This window comes from Mobula hypostoma, chromosome 16 (genome assembly GCF_963921235.1).
Source record: "Mobula hypostoma chromosome 16, sMobHyp1.1, whole genome shotgun sequence".
NCBI classification, from domain to species: domain Eukaryota; kingdom Metazoa; phylum Chordata; class Chondrichthyes; order Myliobatiformes; family Myliobatidae; genus Mobula; species Mobula hypostoma.
Genome location: NC_086112.1, coordinates 37,173,093 through 37,192,488, shown reverse-complemented (window position 1 = coordinate 37,192,488; position 19,396 = coordinate 37,173,093). Strand labels below are relative to the sequence as shown.

At 40.6% G+C, this 19,396-nt stretch overlaps 1 protein-coding gene across 3 annotated transcripts in view; it reads right to left on the bottom strand.

The window, feature by feature from the left end:
- The window catches only part of pcsk5b (proprotein convertase subtilisin/kexin type 5b), a 336,889-nt gene that overhangs the window by 187,325 nt on the left and 130,168 nt on the right, over positions 1-19,396 (bottom strand). For all 3 annotated transcript variants that reach the window (XM_063068758.1, XM_063068760.1, XM_063068759.1), the window contains exons 8-9: positions 11,103-11,315; positions 3,026-3,126 (exon numbers count right to left, since the gene is read on the bottom strand). In XM_063068758.1, coding sequence (XP_062924828.1) covers positions 3,026-3,126; positions 11,103-11,315 — 314 coding nt within the window. The remainder of the gene's footprint in view (positions 1-3,025; positions 3,127-11,102; positions 11,316-19,396) is intronic.

Below are 19,396 nucleotides of genomic sequence, written 5' to 3'. Positions count from 1 at the left end.
CTCTGGGTTTCCCCCCCTCCCCCTTTTCCTTCTCCTTGGGCCTTCTGTCCCATGATCCTCTCATATCCCTTTTGCCAGTCACCTGTCCAGCTCTTGGCTCCATCCCTCGCCCCCCACCGTCTTCTCCTGTCATTTTGGATTTCCCCCTCCCCCTCCCACTTTCAAATCTCTTACTAACTCTTCCTTCAGTTAGTCCTGACAAAGGGTCTCGGCCCGAAATGTCGACTGTACCTCTTCCTAGAGATGCTGCCTAGCCTGCTGCGTTCACCAACAACTTTTGTGTGTGTTGCAGGTTTATTATCACTGGCATCTGTCAGAGAATTTCTTAACTTAGCAGCAGCAGTTCAATGCAATACATAATAATATAGAAAAAATAAATAAGTAAATTGATTAAAGTATACAGGTTACATGTATATTAAATAGATAAGTTTTAAATAGAGCAAAACAGAAATAAAATATATTTTAAAAAGTGAAGTGGTGTTCATGGGTTCAATGAACATTTAGGATTCTGATGGGGGGGCAGAAACTGTTCTGGAATCTGAGTGTACGCCTTCAGGCTTCTGTGCCTCCTTCTCAATGGTAACAATAAGAAGACGGCATGTCCTGGGTGATGGGGGTCCTTAACAATGTACGCTACCTTTCTGAGACACCGCTCCTTGAAGATGTTTTGGGTACTTTGTAGGCTAGTACCCAAGATGGAGCTGACTAAATCTGCAACCCTCTGCAGCTTCTTTCGGTCCTGTGCAGTAGCCCCCACCCCCTCCCCCCATACCAGACAGTGATGCAGCCTGGAAGAATGCTTTCCATGAGTGCTTTAGGTGTCAAACCAAATTTCTTCAAACTCCTAATGAAATATAGCCACTGTCTTGCCTTCTTCATAACTGCATCAATATGTTGGGACCAAGTTAGATCCTCAGATCTTGACACCCAGGAACTTGAAATTGCTCATTTTCTCCATTTCTGATCCCTCTGAGAACTGGTTCATTTTCCCTCGTCTTGCCCTTCCTGAATTCCACAGTCAGCTCTTTCATCCTACTGACACTGAGTGCAAGGCTGTTGCTGCGATACCACTCAACCAGCTGATATATCTCGCTCCTGTATTCCGTCTCATCTCCATCTGAGATTCTACCAACAATGGATGTATCATCAGCAAATGTACGGATGGCATTTGAGTTATACCTAGCCACACATTCACGGGTATAGAGTGTAGAGCAGTGGGTCAAGCACATACCCCCCCCCCACCCGAGGTGCACCAGTGTTGATCTTCAGCGAGGAGGAGGTATTATTACCAATCCACACAGATTGTGGTCTTCCGGTTAGGAAGTCAAGGATCCAATTGCAGAGGGAGAGGCCCAGGCACTGTAGCTTATCTATCAGGAATGTGGGAATGATAGTGTTAAACACTGAACTATGGTCAACAAACAGCATCCTGACATAGGGGTTTGAGATTGGATCATTCATGATGTTAACAAATGGCAAAGCCGGCTCGTGTGGCCAAATGACCCGTGTTGCCTTTTTACTTTTCACTCACCTGTTTAAATATTGATGCTGGCAAAATGCAGTGCCAGAAAACATCTGTGTCATAAATACACCAAGCTTAGGAGTACCTTTTTAACAACGTGAAATGCACCAAGACTGAACCAAGCCACACAAGGAGATAATCCAAAGCTTGAAAAAGGGGGATAGAGTTTAAAGAACATCTCAAAGAAGAGTTGAGGGGCCAAATTATTTTGGGCAAGAAGCCCAGAGCTAAAGATCCAAGAGCTGAAAGCATGCCCTTAATGACAGGTAATAAAAATGGCCTTGTACAAGTAGGCGGACGACCGTGTTGATAGTTTTACAGGACTGGTAAAGGAAAAAAAAGATTTAAGATACGAATATATAAAGTTTACAATGAAGTTTACTCACACAGGAGTTAGATTACAAATAGTGGCAGCATAAAAACCTTTCTTATGAAATTATCCTGATGCAAAAGGAATAATGTTTTTCTGAACAAGCCAGAATCAAAAAAAGCCTATTTAGTAGTATAGAAATACTATGTACCTTAATAGCTCCATCCCTATATGGTAACATAGAAATCTCTGTCAGTCTGGTTAGAAGCAAATAGTTAATCACAAGAAAACAGAAGAATGGAAAGAAGAAAAATCTTTGAGATTGAAAGAAAAGACTAATTCAGAACATATTTACAACAATGACAATGCTTTGAATTCTGTAAATTAAGCACGGCATAAGAGTTATACTGATATCACAAGGGTTTCATCTGTACTTGTTGCATTTATAAACAACTTAACTACTGATAGTTCATCTCAGATCCACTTACGATGCCTTCAGTCATGGATCTGAGAGGCACCAAGTCTGCATTTCCCCCAAAAGTACTTGACACCCCATAAAGGTACTTGGCAGATCAATTCTGGCAAACCTGTACACTACCAATTTCTTTTGCAGAAAATCTTCCACCACAGCATTTTAAATCAGCCTACCTTTGTCTTAGTACAAAGCCAAAGACATTGTGACAGATTCAATGCCTTGAAAAGGCAGCTCCTTTGAATGAACTGAGAGAAATAGTGAGCTTTTCAGTCCATTTAGAGAACTTGGCCCTATTTACCTGTTACATTGGACTGATGCCCAGCAGATCAAATTAAATACACAGGTCTTGCTTAGTAAATACACAAATCGCTGAAGCAAAATTGATCCATTAACTTGCATAGTAGCTTCCTGATAGTTTCCTTCCTTAACAAGGAAAAAGGCTACATGGCAGTGACCTAATTGGCAAAATGTTGAGTTATTTTTTTTTGCACAGCAGTAACCAAAATGAACGAACCTGCGCAAATTGAATGCAGTCAGCCAATACCATTCCAAAACCAGCTTATGAAAATACTTTTAAGCATGACATAACACTGTAGGTCTTATGTAAATTAAGATGTCGGTGCTTAAAATTTATCCAATTAGCTTATATTGGCTGTGTATGTCAGCTTTCATTCGGAAACATTTAACATAAACCATCACGCAATGAGTTGCAGCTTACTTTGCTTCCAGTGCCAGTGCTATGATTCCTGCAGCCATTGGTGCTGATGCAGAGGTTCCCGTGTGGCTATCTGTACATCGCTGTCTGAGATCAGTGGTGATCTGAAACAAAAGAGAGATACATCACTTCTGAGAAGGTGATGGATAGCCTGGGTCAGTTTGCCTTGGAGTAGAGAATTGTCCAAAATTATGACAGGCATAGATGGGTGGATGTTAGGAAACTTCTCCTCGAAGCAGAGGTATCTAGGAATAAAGAGCAGAGTTTAAGGGTAAGGGGGCAAGAGTGGGGATCTGGAGAGGGTAGTTGGAATTTTGGAATGCACTGCACTGAGGCCTGTACTTTCACATCATTCAAGTAGCATCCACACACGCATTTCAATTATCAAGGCATAAAAGCTATGGAAGAAGTGCTGCTAAATGGAATTAACAGACGTTTGGTATGATGTAGGAACCTAAAGGGCCTGTTTCTGTACTGAATGATACAATAACAACGTAAGACATTAAGACATAGAACAGTATAGGACCTTCAGCCCACAAAGTTGAGCCAACCCTTTAACCTACCCCAAGAATAATCTAACAACTCCCTCCCACGTAGGCCCCTCTTTTTCTTTCCATCTATGTGCCTAACTAAGGGCCTCTCCCAATGCATCTGCCTTTACCATTACCTCTGGCAGTGCTTTCCACGCACTGTGTAAAAAACACACGATCTACCCCCGCTCCCCCCCCACCCCACTTCCCTTATGTCCTCTTATATTAGTAATTTCCAACCTGGGAAAAAGATGCTGGCTGTACAAACCTATCAAGTCACCTCTTATCCTTCTTTGCACTGAAGAGAGAAAACCCTAGCTTGCTCAGCCTTTAAATGCAGCTTCAATTAATTCTGATCCAACTGGGACATACAAATGTGGCTTGCACTGTTGGCATAAACAAAATACTTTGTCCTTTACAAGCTAGATAATTACACAGAGGTGGCATAAGCAAGTCCACTCTCCCACAACCATATTCACAAGTTCGTTGACAACAAATATAATGAAAAATACAAAACCTAAATGCGTGGAATTAACTTGGCTAATAAAGTGATAGGGAGATACCTGAAAAAGCTGTTCCACTCATTAAGGAATAGACAAAACAAAAGTAAATAGACAGATTAAAAAGCAACATGACTGCACAATCTACTCAGATGCAGAGGAAAGCAAATATAATATTGGGGAATATAAGGGTTTGATGTGAACTAGTATGTATGATAAAAAGCCAATAACCATTGCTCTCTGCCCCAGATGTTACCTAACCCAATTATTTCCTATATTTTCAGTTTCATACTAACATTTCCACTATTTGTTGTATTTTGATTCTGTGCAGACAAGAGCAGGTCGATGTCACGATGCAGGTTTGCTGAATCCTTCCAGCAAGAAATTGATAAATGGGCATGGAGTGTGGCCCTTTTTAAAAATGTATATTTTAAATGAAAAACTGACATAATCTGTATTGCTGAAACCAGTAGCAGTGGCTGAAGGGAGGAAGGACTACCTGGTTCTGCCATAAATAGACTCGGCCTGGCTCTTTTTCAGGGCTCACACAAACATTAAGTTAGAAACAAGAGGAAGTCTTTAGATACTGGTCACACACAAAATGCTGGAGGAATTCTGCAGGTCAGGCAGCATCTATAGAAATAAATCGGCGGTTGGCATTTTGGGTCAAGACCTTTCTTCAGGAAATTATAAATAGAAATAGGAATGGACCTCTTAGCCTCTGGAACTTGCTCTGCCATTTCACAAGTTCATAATCAGTCTGATTGCAACTTTAAATCCACTTTTCCACCTACTCCAGGTAAGCTATATCCCTTAAGTCTCTCTTAGACCTTAAACATTTTGCATTCATAGCCCTTTGGCGGAATTCAAAGATTTACAACCCTCAGAGAAATGGGGCAATCCTTATCATTTATCCCCTGTATCTCAATTCTTTCTACAATACGAAAATGTTCCCCTTATATTCATCCTCTCACCGTCTCCCAATCATGTAATATCAGGTAGAGCGCTGGTTCTCATCCTGTATCAGGCATGCAGCCTGTATAAGACACTGCACACAGTATGGCACAGTAGCATAGTGATTAGCACAATGCTTTAGAGCACAGGCGACCGGGTTCAATTCCCGCTGCTGCCTGCAAGGGGTTTGTGCTTTCCTCCGGGTGTTCCAGTTTCCTCACACAGTCCAGAGAACATACCCGTTGGCAGGTTAACTGTAAATAGTGTGGTGAATAAGTTAGGATTAAATTGGGAATTGCTGGGTGATGTGGTTCAGAGGGCGTATTCTAAGTATGCTGCATAGGTGCAGCCACTCAAACATGCAAAGGTGCATGCATAATAGATCGCAAGACACCAATGTACTGGCTAAATATTGAATCCACAGTTGCACAACCTTCAGGTATCACTGACTAGATTTTGCAAGTATGCAAGTTATTTTTTGTAGTTGGATCCACCATTGCTTAACATGCAAAATGAGGAAATATTGTTAAATAACTAATACTGAATGTGACAGAACTACTAAACATGGCATTGAGCCATTGGTTATGTGGTTGCTTAATTCTGTTTATAGCCTTCTCATTTTAGTGTTTTGCTTTTAATTCAAGATCACTCCAGAATTAAAATGAGTAAGATGTGTATGTCCAGGGATATGGGTGGGCTCAGTCTACCCCAGACGTCAGGGCATATAAAGTATTCCTTGAAATGACTAAGTTAGCTAAACATTGGGACAGGGATGACGTTGATTTAGATTGGGTAATTATAGAACAGAGCCTGGCTGCACCACATTCTCCCCTTAACATCCTCTCAACATGTGGAAAACATGACTAATCTAAATTCTATACTATCTCACTCAAGGAGTGTGTGGAGTACAATTCATAAAGTTTGTAGAATGTCACATTTAAACCAGTTATACTCCTCGCTCTGGAATAACCCTGAGATACGCATTGGGAAAAGAATGGTGTACTGGAAAGAATGGAAGATTAAAGGTGTAAATACAGTAGATCTCTATGAGAATGGGATTTTTATGTCATATGTGGATTTGCAGAGGAAATACAACTTTGTAGATAAAGGGAATTTTTGGAAGTATTTGCAAATAAGACATTGCGTTAGTAGCATATTCAAGAACGATGACCCCACAAAGTAACCCTTTAGCGTCCGGTGCTCCCGATGTGGCCTTTTATATATTGGCAAGACCCAACACAGACTGGGAGACCGCTTTGCTGAACACCTACGCTCTGACCGTCAGAGAAAGCAGGATCTCCCAGTGGCCACACATTTTAATTCCATATCCCATTCCCGTTCTGACATGTCTATCCACAGCCTCCTCTACTGTAAAGATGAAGCTACACTCAGGTTGGAGGAACAACACCTTATATTCCGTCTGGGTAGCCTCCAACCTGATGGCATGAACATCGACCTCTAACTTCCGCTAATGCTCCACCTCCCCCTCCCCCTCATGCCCCACCTCCACCTCGTTATTTATTTTTATACACACATTCTTTCTCTCTCTCTTTCCTTTTTCTCCCTCTGACTATACCCCTTGCCCATCCTCTGGGTTCGCCCCCACTTGTCTTTCTTCCCGGACCTCCTGTCCCATGATCCTCTCATATCCCCTTTGCCAATCACCTGTCCAGCTCTTGGCTCCATCCCTCCCCCTCCTGTCTTCTCCTATCATTTTGGATCTCCCCCTCCCCCTCCAACTTTCAAATCTCTTACTAGCTCTTCTTTCAGTTAGTCCTGACGAAGGGTCTCAGCCTGAAATGTCGACTGTACCTTTTCCTAGAGATGCTGCCTGGCCTGCTACGTTCACCAGCAACTTTGATGTGTGTTGCTTGAATTTCCAGCATCTGCATAATTCCTGTTGTTAACTCTTTAACTGAATACTTTACATTACCACAGGAAGTTCATAAAGCATCAGTGTTTTATAAAATGTTCAAGCATTCTGTGGGTGAATCGTGTAACAATCTCAAAGCAGTATTTCAGAAGGATCTTGGAAGCGATATTGAAGATAATGAGTGGTCAAATAGTTTATCAAATGTGGGTAGACATATTAGGGAAGCGAGGGGGAAATTTATTCAATACAAGATAGTACACAGATATTACTGGACACCAACTAGACTCTACAAAATGGGGATTGTTGATAATAATTTATGCAGGAAATGTAAAAATGAGGTGGGCACATGTTTTCACATGATTTGGGAGTGTTCCATGGTTCGTCCATTTTGGTGTGAAGTTCTTGATTTGTTGGGGAGTTGGTCGGGTTCCACACTGCCCTTGTGCCCGCGGCTCTGACTCCTGGGTGATAGGACAATGATCCCTAATGTAAACAATGACAAGTTCACTATTTTAAAAGTGGGTCTCATCACAGCTGCAAGAATTATATTGCAAGACTGGAAAAAAAACAGATGTCCCACTGTGAAGGAATGGACTGAGGAAATGATTAAGATTTCATCATATGAACACATGTTGGGAAGAATTAACAGTGAGGGAAAAGTGCAAGACGCGTGGGATCAATTTTGGTTGTATGTTAATTTAAACTTAAATTCAAACTTCTTTCTGTCTCTAAGTTTTTCTTGTTTTCCTGTCATGGGATGGCTGTGTAAATATACTGTACTCTATCTGCTCTCTGACATGCTGGGCTGCTTTGTAAGATAAGAATAAATAATAATAAAAATTTAAATTACAAAAAAGATTACTCTTGTGCCTTGCCATGGTTGGTACTTTTATGCGAGACATTCTACTTGCTTATACACAGCACCCAGTATGGGCTTCATTTTCTTGTGCAGATAAAGTTGCAATTTACTTCCAAGTGTTGGTTTCCTCATCAACCGTTTCCAAAATAAATCTAAGCTGCATGAATCATTATGTGAAGACTTTGGAGGGAATAAAAAAAACGTCACCAAACCGTCAAAGGGATGCAGGGCTTCAGGTGCTTAGAAATATTGCATTTGTTGCCTTTTGAGAAAAATTGATCATCAGCAATTTAATAGGTGTTTAAAATTATTTGATGGTACAAGTAAAGAGAAGCTATTGCAAAGGATATGAACCAGAGAAAACAGATTTATTGTAACTGGCCAAATAACCAGAGGGAGGATGAGGAGAATACTTTGTAATAGACTTGGCAAAATGTACCCTATCTAAAATGGTGGTGGAAGCAGTTTCAATAATAACTCTTAAAAAGGGAGTTGTACATATGTACCTAACAAAAAAAAATTGGGGAGCTCCCTCAAAGGTCAGGAATGACAAGATAGGCTGAAAGACAAGCCATTGTGTCATATTTCTGCAACTGAATGTTCCTCAATACAGAAGGCAAAACTTGTAATATTTTCTGAAGATTTATTAGTTTTGCATCTGATTAAAATTATGAGGGCATTTATAAAGTACATATAAAGGGCAAAGAAAATTACAGCAAAACAGCATTGCAGGAGGAAAGATAAATCCAAAATACAGTAAAATATAAAAATAAAATGCTGGAGCTGCACTATATTCTGTCAGCACCGCTTTTAATCTGGTCAGATTTCTTGTCACGTGCAAACTGGCCTGCAGTGTACCTGAACCTTAGTTCAGATTTACAAATACATTTCATTTGTCCCAACTCAAGTCAGTAGCACCCCTCAGCAGCACAGCAGATTACTCCATTGAGGTTGATGTATGCAACACCCCATTCCTCCCCATATTTCTGGAACTAAAGAAATCTCGGCACCTATACCACCAAGTTTCCATCTCATTGATTTCAGTAGGCAGGTCTTCGGGCCAATTGGTAGATCATTTAGAGTGTAGTGACTCAATACTGTACCTTTAAATGAGGAGATGGGACAGGAAAAAAGCTGAAGCAAAAAAAATGAAGCATCAGCAGCTACTGTGCAACATTTTCAAGAAAATGTTTGCAGAAAGATAACCTTTACCAAAGGATTAGATTGTATTCTGGCTCAGTTACAAAGACTGAAATTTTTGACAAGGCCCTTCAAAGACCTCAGACTGCACAAACACTAAATTTGAATTATTCATCTTTAGAATAATGTAAATGCCGAACAGTTCTGCTGCAAAGATCTTATTAAACCCATCAGATGTGATAGTGAAGAAAGATTCAATGTAGGTACAGCGTCGTGGAGAAATTTCACAAACGAATGCATCTCAACAAGTGCATGCTGTGGGGTTTCACACTGTGCTAAGTAAGGACGGCGTTCCAAGTGAACTTTGCTGAATTATCATCTCTACAACTGAGCCTAGTTCCCACAAAGATGTGCACTAATAATCACTCAAAATGTGTGCCAATAACACTCCGCATTGGTGGACAAAGTTCATTAGCAATAACCTGCTGGGATCATCTCAAGAAAGTTCTCATTCACACTAGCCAAGAAATCTGGTAGCATACTAGTGTCCGAAACAGGCTTGATTAAGTGCTCTGCGAAGGACTTAAAAAAAAACAACACACACACACATACAAAGTAACTTTAAAATTGTTTTCTTTGAAGGCTATTTGTTGTAAATGAACAAGCCCTGAAGAAAGGTTGTAAGCTTTGATTTGCCTGTTGGCTGCCTCAGTATGAGTAAACAGGACTTCACAGTGAGCTTCATCACTTCTACATCACATTACAGAAAAGTCACCTGGGTTTACTGGACATTCAGAACCACAATCAAACATCATTTTCCATCTCCTTCCATTACTGTAACTTCTATGCATATAAAAGCTTTAGGAAATAGAAAATTATGTTTTAAGAGAATGTTGCCATTTACCACCCACCGGCATAGGAGATAAATTTTCAATTCCTGGAAATTTGTAGAGAATGCCAGATTTTCAACCGCATGACCAACATCCAAACCTCTCACAATTTTAGCCAATTGAGTGATTGTCAAGAGAGTAATATGGGTCAACATGCATTAGTTTCTTGCCAAAGTATAGTTCAGGAAGAAAATCAGCAAAGGGATAAGGGAAGAAAATTAGCAAAGGGAGGAGGAAAGAAAAATAGTCTTTCTGCCATTCCTAAGAAATTGCTCATTTTAACTCAAAGACTTACTTCTGGCAACAGCTGTTATCACTGCACAAATACAACTTCATATTAATTAGGCTCTCATCAACTCTTGCTCATTTTTTGGACTGATATCTATTTTTAATAAATCAGATTGCAACCACTACTAGACTAACCAATACATCACTATTTAAAATTGATATACAGTATTGTGTAGTAAGTTCACTCACACTGTATTTCAAAGGTAACAAAGACCATTCCAAAATGAACAAAGACAACAGATTTTATTCACTTAATGGGCCATCAGAATAAATATGTATTAATGGCTATTAAAATTGCATAACAAGTATAAAGGAGTAGCGTAGCAAAAGAGGTTTAATGAATAGCCCTTTAGAAGCCCAAACACACATAAAACTGAAGCAACACACACGAGATGCTGTTGGAATTCAGCAGGTCAGGCAGCATCTGCAGACTTTCATTTATAATAAAACTGAATATTCTTGCACTATGCTGTAGATTACGGCAATTCTGTCACTCATGTTCTTTTATTACACCAGTTTATTCATCTAGTTTACTACACAATTAACAGTCCACTAATGTCCCCAGCTCTCCCATCTATGTTTGCTACCCAAAACAGACAGGTCCCAAATGAAGCCCAGGACCCATCTCAGATTGATGAAAGGGAGACATCATATCTGAACTAAAAATTGAAATGCTAGAGACTCTCAGCAGCTCAGAAATAGAGTTAATGGTTTAGCTCAAAGATCCCATTGCCATGAATTACAAAGAGTCCATGTTCAGATCTAGGGCTGCACAACCCTGCAGCAACCAAGATGCAGTGCAGCACCAAATTCAGCACGCCCAGACCAGGCATAATGTGGAACTCTCTTTCATTCAAATGCCTGTGCGTGCACCAATATACTCTCCTAGTCAAATGCCTGAAGCTAAAACCTCAAGTTCTCTTGATTCTTTTCTCAATAATTTGCTTCCTGCTGGCAAGTAAAGGTAGTATTATTGGTAGAAACGGGAACATCAATTCTCCATTTAACAATTTGAGGAAGTGATGAGAAGGGAAGTTTTCACTTACAATTTTCCTGTCATAAGATTCTCCACTGCTGTAGGTTGTTGCGAGTGTTGATGAGCATTCCTCCAGGTACCAAGGCTTCTTTCCACTTTCAGCTGTGCTACTGATAGAAATGGTGTAGATACTGTTGGTATAACCATCGCAGGAACAGTGATCTCGGCTTCGGCCACCATTTCCAGAAGCCCACACGTAAATGGAACCCAACCCTCTACGTCCCTGAGAAAAGAAAAATATTGTAGCAAGATGCTCTTTTAATCAGTTGTATTGAAAAAGTTGTGCCTTCTATTCATAGACCTTACAATGCCAGAAACTAAGCAAATTTGGATTTGAAATAAATTATTAGTAATTTATAGTAATAATCACGTTGATTGGATAGACAGCCTTTTAGGCAATAGCGTAGCACAGAAGAATAACTTATTTTTTTCCCCAAATCAACTCTGTCAAATGTCTTCACCATTTTTCTGGAGCAAACACATCTTCCTTCACCACAATAAGGAACCTTTGAAATTTCTGGGCCTGCACTTGGAGTTCAGAAGGATTGGAACAGGTAGATTCTCATCTAATCCTACTGAATATTAAAAAGGCTGGATAGAGTAGACGTGCAGAGGTTTCTATTTGCAGGTGTGTCTTGGATCCAAGGGCACAGTCTAAGAATAATGTGGTTAATTTAAATCTGAATTAGAGGAAACTTGTTCAGCCAGCAAGTGGTGAAACTGAGGAATTCATTGCCTCAGAGGGGCAAGGAGGCTGAATCATTTGGTGTATTTAAGGCAGAAATTGATAGGCTTTTATTGGCAGGGGGTATGGGGGAAGGTGGGAGAGTGGTAGACTCAATGAGCTGAATGGCCCAAGACTGCTGTCATGGCTTAGTCTTATGATCCAAAATTTAGCCACCATTTTCTTATCTAAAATAATGGAGTTCAATAGCAATACAATTAAAAATATCTTATTTCCAGAATTTTAGAATTCTGTGATGCTGAAATGAAGCCAAAGTAGGTAGCACAATGGAGTGAACTGGCGAATTTCAAACTAGCATAGTGCCTGCATCTGGAAAACAAGCAGTACTTGATGATCATTCCACAGAGATGGAGAAAAGATATAAAGAAATAGGTGAGTACCAAAGATAGATTGCTAGAGGATAGCACAAAAATCTACAAATAGGAAGGTAAAACCAAACAGATAAGATGCAAGTGCGCGTGGATGCAATGGATTCTATGGGGCCAAAAGGTGTTATTGTGCAATCTAATAGTGAGCGATTGTTTTAGTTGCTTTTCTTGAGCGCAAGACCCTGTTGGACATTGTTAATACGGAATGCTGCAAGTCTGATTCACTGGTTTATTGGCAGACAGTGAGGGCAAAGCCTCAAGTCATGGCATTGCCCGTTTACAGCTGCCCAGGACATCCAGAGGCAGAGTCGGGCCACTTCACTCGAGTGCCAGAGGCGGTGTGGCACAGTATACACACAGGAGTTGGTGCTGCCCCTCCAGTGTTTGCTCGGCAGAAGACAAGCCATATCATGTTAGACTGCTGCAACATCTCTGGATTCGAGGACTTTTTTTGTGTGATTATTTTACTACCACCTTATAGGTTCTTTATGTGCCTTGTGCTGTGTATGACTGTTGACACCCCGGCCCTGGAGTTTGGCTATATTCATAACTGAATATGGTTTAATCATAATTGAACTTGAAATGCTTGCAAGGGTTGCTCTGGTTACACATGCATTGACAAACAGGAGGCAGCCATACTCTTGGATGAGTATGGTGTTTGCAGCTATACCAAATGTTCCAGAAACTGCAATGGCACCATGAGAGAGCAGCAGTGAGTGTGACACTATTGCAGCTCAGGATGGAGCTCAAGTCCACATTCCATGGGGAGGAGTCTGTACATCCTCCCTGTGGAATGAGGGAGTTTTCTCTGGGTTCTTGGGTTTCCTCCCACAGTTCAAAGATGTACCGGTTATTACGTTAATTGGTCATTGTAAATTGTCTCATGATTATGTTTGGTTAAAACGGAGTTTGCTGGCTGATTCGGCCTACTCCGCGCTGTATCTCAATAAAATAAACGTCAATGGTGGGAAAGTGTAATTTTACATTCTTAAAGTCACACATCTCAAAAATAATTTTGATGTGATTTTTGTTTCAGTACTATAGTATAAAGGTGCAAAAAACTGAGGAGATTCAGACATGAACTTCCAGAACAAGTTGGCACAAATTTTGTAGAGGATGGCGACATACAACTAGAAAGAGGTTGCAGCGATTGTGATTCAGTAAAGGCTGGCTGACTAGACAGGTGAGGGTGGTGGATGTGAAGGAGGGGAGATAACTGCCCAGGAAAATAAACCAAGACTCAGCCAACGTGGAAGACAGAAAGGAAAAACAGGGCTGATATTGTATGTCTGAAGTAGAAAGTAGATTTAAAGGATGACACGAGTTTAGAGGGCACTTCCAGAAATAGGTGGAAGTCAGTCTGGCCTTGGGGGAAAAGGAATCCATACATTTCAGGCTGTTTCTTAAAGACTGAGATTAAGGTGTTTGTAGTGTAATGAAGACGTGTATTTTCTTGACATTTACTGACGATCCTGGAATATCATTAGTTTTGGCTGATGAGAGCAGGGCTTAATAAAGCTTTGTGCAGACTTTAAATATCAGCACTTGCATTCTCGCTATAAGTGCTCCCTGATTTATCAAATCCTTCCAGCATTTCCTGTGTCTGTGAAAGATAAACATCACATTGCGCTCTGAATAAACTTCACCGCACGACAGTGAGAAAGAGCAAGTCAGAAACTCAATGAGATTCCATCACCAGTTACTATTTGTACAGGGTACAGAGTTAGAAAACTGAAAAAAGCTGAAGGAAAATAGCATTTGGTAAAATGTTTATCATCATTTACTATAACTTTTGTCACTGTATACATCTGAAGGGTGAGCAAGCGTTAAAGGAATTTGCAGTATTTGAAGTAGTCATATCCCCCCCTCTCACAACATCCAAACACAATCAGTATTAGAAGTGTTGAATCTATTGGCAGAACAGATAATCCAGCCGAGTAGGAAGGGCAGATGCAGTGTGACCTGGGTACGATAAGAAGAGAAGATTTATGTACCGAATATATTGGCCTCAAGTAAACTTACCTTTGCCATAGCTCAAACAAAACCCACTGCTGAGGAGATGCACGTGAAGCAGTGCATTCCTGACTCTGTGCACTATGGGTGGAATTTCAGAATTTGCCGGAAGTCAGATGCAGAGCTTCTGCACTGTCTCTGGAGCAGAGTTCAGGGATGGTTCCACATCACCCATATCTAGCCCCTCAACTACACAACAGATATTGCCAACACACATCTTGCACAGCCCCATTTAACTAATACCTTAAACCTGGATAAAAGCCAACGATTTATTTTATTCTGATTAATATTCACATTTTAAACTTAATGTCAAAGTGCAAAAATTTGCATTTGGTCTTTAAGTATTTTAAACATCACTGGTTATCAGTTATTTAGGAATAACTGACACCTCATCCAGCCAAAGGCATTTTCGTCAGTGTTCTGCCACTGAAGTCCCTATTGCCACTTGATGACTACAGCCAGGACCACAAAGGATTTTGCTTTAATTAGACCAGCAGATACGCAAAAGGTTAGCGTGACTATGGGGATTTGTAATCAAATTCAAGTCAGGTTGAGCATTATTTGGACCAATATAAATGCAGCTTCACTAAATATTCCCCATTTTCAGGACAATTTAAAGTAACTTATTCCCAAGTAGAAACTCTTCAGACATCACAAATAATCAGAAATGGTCAAAGAATATAGAAAATTTTGAATCTGGCCTATATTTAGTGTTGAAGTTACACGGGCAAAGCATGGATAATGGAAGCAACAGCTAGGGCTGTGGGTGGCCGAGTTACTGGTTCTGCTTTAACAGAGAAGCAACTTGGTGTTGTTAGCGAAATATATTGTCCATCGTACATCTTATTTCTGATAGAAAAGTGTTTATGGCCATCACAGAGCCAAGGTGCACTGTCCTGACACTGCCAGCCTTCATCCTAGAGAGCACCAAAACACATACCGTCAAAATCTATAACAAAATGACAATCAATACATTCAACCAAGCTGATGCAAAATGAAGCCCCTTCACACCAAATTAGTGCAGACATTCCTTCCAGGCCATCACTGCATCAACCACACCACCACCAGCACCCCCATGTTCAACCTATACTTCTACTAGCTGATAAGCTTAAAATACATTTGCTATTAATCTGTAATATTAGTGCATGAACATGCATTATTTGCTGCTAAAGACTTTATATTGAAGCTGAAAATTTTATGAAAGATAAAAATTAAATTCATTTCTGTGATAAAATACAGTATCTACAAGGTGACTGAAAAATTAAATCATTACAAACAGATTAATGGTGACAAATCAGACAGGACAAAAGTAAGCATCTCCACTTCATGAAAATAACAATTGTATATGGATTGCTACTGCAGTCAATATGACAGCAGGACTCGGCTAATATAGTCGATCAAAACAACTGCCTCACTTCAACTGGAGTTCTGAACATCAACGACAGAGGGTTTTTATTCTACCCTCTCATTGTAATTGAAGTTCAAGGGCAAGAGGTGAAAGGGCACAGTGCTAAGCTGTTTTCTCTAACTGCATCAGCAAAAGGAATTAAGCCACAAATATGAAAGGCCTATTCTTGTAGGAAGAGAGGAAGATTAGTTACTGCGTGAAAAGCAGACCCCACTTCCAAAAGAAAACGAACATGTGGTTGCTTGAAACAATATTGTGGTGCTCCAAGAGGGCGTGATCAGCAGCTTGCCCCAGTTTTCCTAATGACCAGCACGGTTTATTGCTCGTGTTAAAACGCTTCTGTGGGATTATCATGGGATGTTCAAGTTCATTTTTTGTTGTATTTTAGCTTGGGTTATACAGTTATTTGCATGTGCGTTTGTGTGGGTCACCCTGACTGTAACCGGGGTGTATAATAACCACCTCCTCCGTCTATATATGACTGAGTGGGTATGCTCCCCAGGCCATAGCACCCGGTCTGCTTTTGTGCACGTCGCAATAAAAACAGCTGTTGAATTAACCGAGCTTTTCTCTCCTGTTATCATGGACCAAGTATGTGCCACAGTATGCAATGTTTAAGTGGACTGCATCTTATAGTACAATTCATTGAGTACAAGATGTAGTTCTTTGGCCCATCAGATCCAAGCTGTCACCCTAGAGCAGGGATTTCCAACCTTTTTAACATGGACCAATACCCTTCATCAAGCGGTCTGTGGACCCCAGGTTAGGAACCCCTGCCCTAGAGCAATTCCTCATCATTTCTCAGTGTGTGTCTCTCCCTCAACTTCGAATTGATTGTTTTAGTTATATTTTAGGAATCAAGTAATCTATCAGCATCTCTTCATGACTTGAGGAACCCACAGTTACAGAGAAAATATGCAAAGTATGCAAAGCCCTAAGCCAACTCATTTTGCATGAGCTTTAAAGTTACAAAACTTCCTGTTGAATCACTTCACCCTGTTACATGTCCGGAAATTAAAACTGCAATACTTGCATAAACTCCATGGAAGAATTTTAATGGAAAACCAATTGCACAGTATTTGATTTAGCCTTTAAAGTTTGCTACCTCCCTTCAAGGCTCAACGTGCATTCATGTTTTTGAGGTCTCTGAAGTTGAATCAACCTGGAGGCCTTGACCCAGTATACATCAGCTGCCTTCTTGACCCACTGCAGGTCTTCTTGCAAAGATTGCTATCAAAGTTCAAAGTACACTATTAAAGTATGTATATATTACACAGCCTTGTGATTCTTCTGCTTAACAGGCAGCCACAAAACAAACTTGAGAGATTCCCATTTCAAAAAAAAAGACCAACACCCAATGCAGAGCCCTCCTGGATTGAGAGCCAGTGATAATGGGGAAAAAAAACTGAACTATATTCGCAAATCAGGATGGTGAGAAATTTGAAGGAGAACCTGAGTCAGTGATGGTTCTACTCATGGACTTCTGCACTGTCTTTCTTGGTGGTTGAGATTGTAGGTTTGAGAGTTGCTTTTGGAGTAGCCAAGCTGAGTAATTGTAGTGCACTATTTAGATTAGTCACATTGCAGACATGGTGGTGGATGAATTTAAATTTTAGCGTGGTTGATGTGGTACTAACCAAATTAACTCCTTTGCTCTGGATAATGTCGAGTTTCTTCAATGTTGCTACAGCTGTACTCATCCATGCAAACGGAGAGAAACTGACATGATGGAAAGTGTGAGAATGTGTCATTCACTACAGGAGACCCAGCTTCTGATCTGCTCTTGCGGCAATGGTATTATGTAGATAATCTGGTTGACCGTCTGGTCAATGATGACCCAGAACTTTGATGGTGGGGGATTTAGTGATGGTAATGCCATTCAAAGTCAAAGGAGGAAGTGACCATTGCCTGGTACTTCTGTAGCATATGCACTGCTTGCAATTTATGAAACTCTGAATATTGTCTAGATTTAACTGCAAGCAGGCACTGGCTGCTTCTTTTGCAAAGGAGCTACAAAGAGAATTGAATATGGTGTAATCAAATAACATCTGACTTGATGGAAGATAGGTCATTGATGAAGCAGCTGAAATTGCTTGCGCCTAGGATGCTGCTTTGAGAAACCTTTGCACTGATGCCATAGAGCTGACAACCAAGAACCACAAGCATCTTCCTTTGTGCAAGGTATAATTCCAACCACTGGAATATTTTCCTGCTGATGCCCATTCACTGCTGTTTTCACCAGGGTTTGTTGATGCCATACTCAGTTCAAATACTGCCTTGCTGTCCAGCTCATTTCTGGTATCCAACTATTCAGTCCATGCTTGGATCAATATCGCCATAAGATCTGCAGTCAAGTGGTCCTGGTGAAACTCAAGCTGGGCACCGGTAAGCAGACTACTGGCGAGGAAGACACAAGACACCCCAGATTCTGGAACCTGGAGCACTATCAATCTGCTGCAGGAACTCTACGTTGAGCAGTGTCTGCTGGGGGGGGGGGGGCGCGCAGGAATCATTGATGCTTCAGGTCAAGACCCTGCATCAGGGTTGATAGTGGAAAGGGAGGATGGCTAGGATTGATTTACCACTTTGCATTCTTTTATCCCCTTCCCATTTTGCCTTTTACTTCCCTCTGTTTCCACCTATTGCCCAACTGTCCCTTCCAATTCAACCTCTGACCACCCCCGCCCCCCCCAAAAAAAATCTGGCTCTATCTGCTTGTTATCCCTCACTCCTACAACTATTGGCCCATGTCACCCCTCCCCCTCATACTGGCATTCTCAGTCCTAAGGCTTGGCTAGACATACTGCTGAGTTTGCATTGAGGCTTTGCGTGCTACAACTAGGATCTTGTATGGTTCTGCAGTTTTTGTTGTATCTTGTGCCCTTGGCCATTTCATGACATCACCTGCAGTAAATTGAAATGCCTAAAAGCTGACATTGTTATTGGGAGAGTCTCAGGAGGAAGTAGAGACTAATCACCCACTCTTTGGACGAATACAATACAAATTGCTTCAGGTTTGTACTTAACACCCATATACAAGGTTCATCACCATTGAGCATGGGAACATTCTTAAACCACCTGAAAGCAGCTTAAATATCCTATACAATTTGAGACTGGACCACAAAATTTGTTTGATCAATTTATTGTGAGATCGCTACCTATTGCTTTCAGATTGTAAATCAGCAAAATTCCAGTTACAATTTGCACCCTGTCCATTATGCTTCCTTCACAAAATAATTGGAAAAATATTATTGACCCATCATTGCATTCAAGTATTTCACTTAAAGGAATCAATAAAAATGCACAACTTCAGTATAAATAGATCAACTTTACAACATTTCAGAAATGTGCTGCATTGAATCCTGGTATGTTTGACAGCTTGCTTCGAGTTTCTGTAATCTTACAAATTTCACTGCCGACATAAATATTTTTAAAAAAAATAAGGAGAGGACCATCACGTTCTTTGGATTTCTTTTCCCCCATCGAGCCAACCATTACATAACCTTGATGCTCTCACTTCATGGCCAATGTTGAAGCAAGCTCTTTGCCTGCCTGAATAGCTAACAATATCAAGCTGGCCAATACCTTCACTGTACCAACTGGCATGGAGCCAGGACTTACTGCAACTTAAGCATAATGGCAATCATATGTATGCAAATACTACGCGGTTGCTGACATTAACTCTGGCAACTGCACAACAAAAATGGCAACAGATCATTAAAATTGAAGCTTCACCTTTGAATTTTACATATGCTTCAGTACAACTGAGA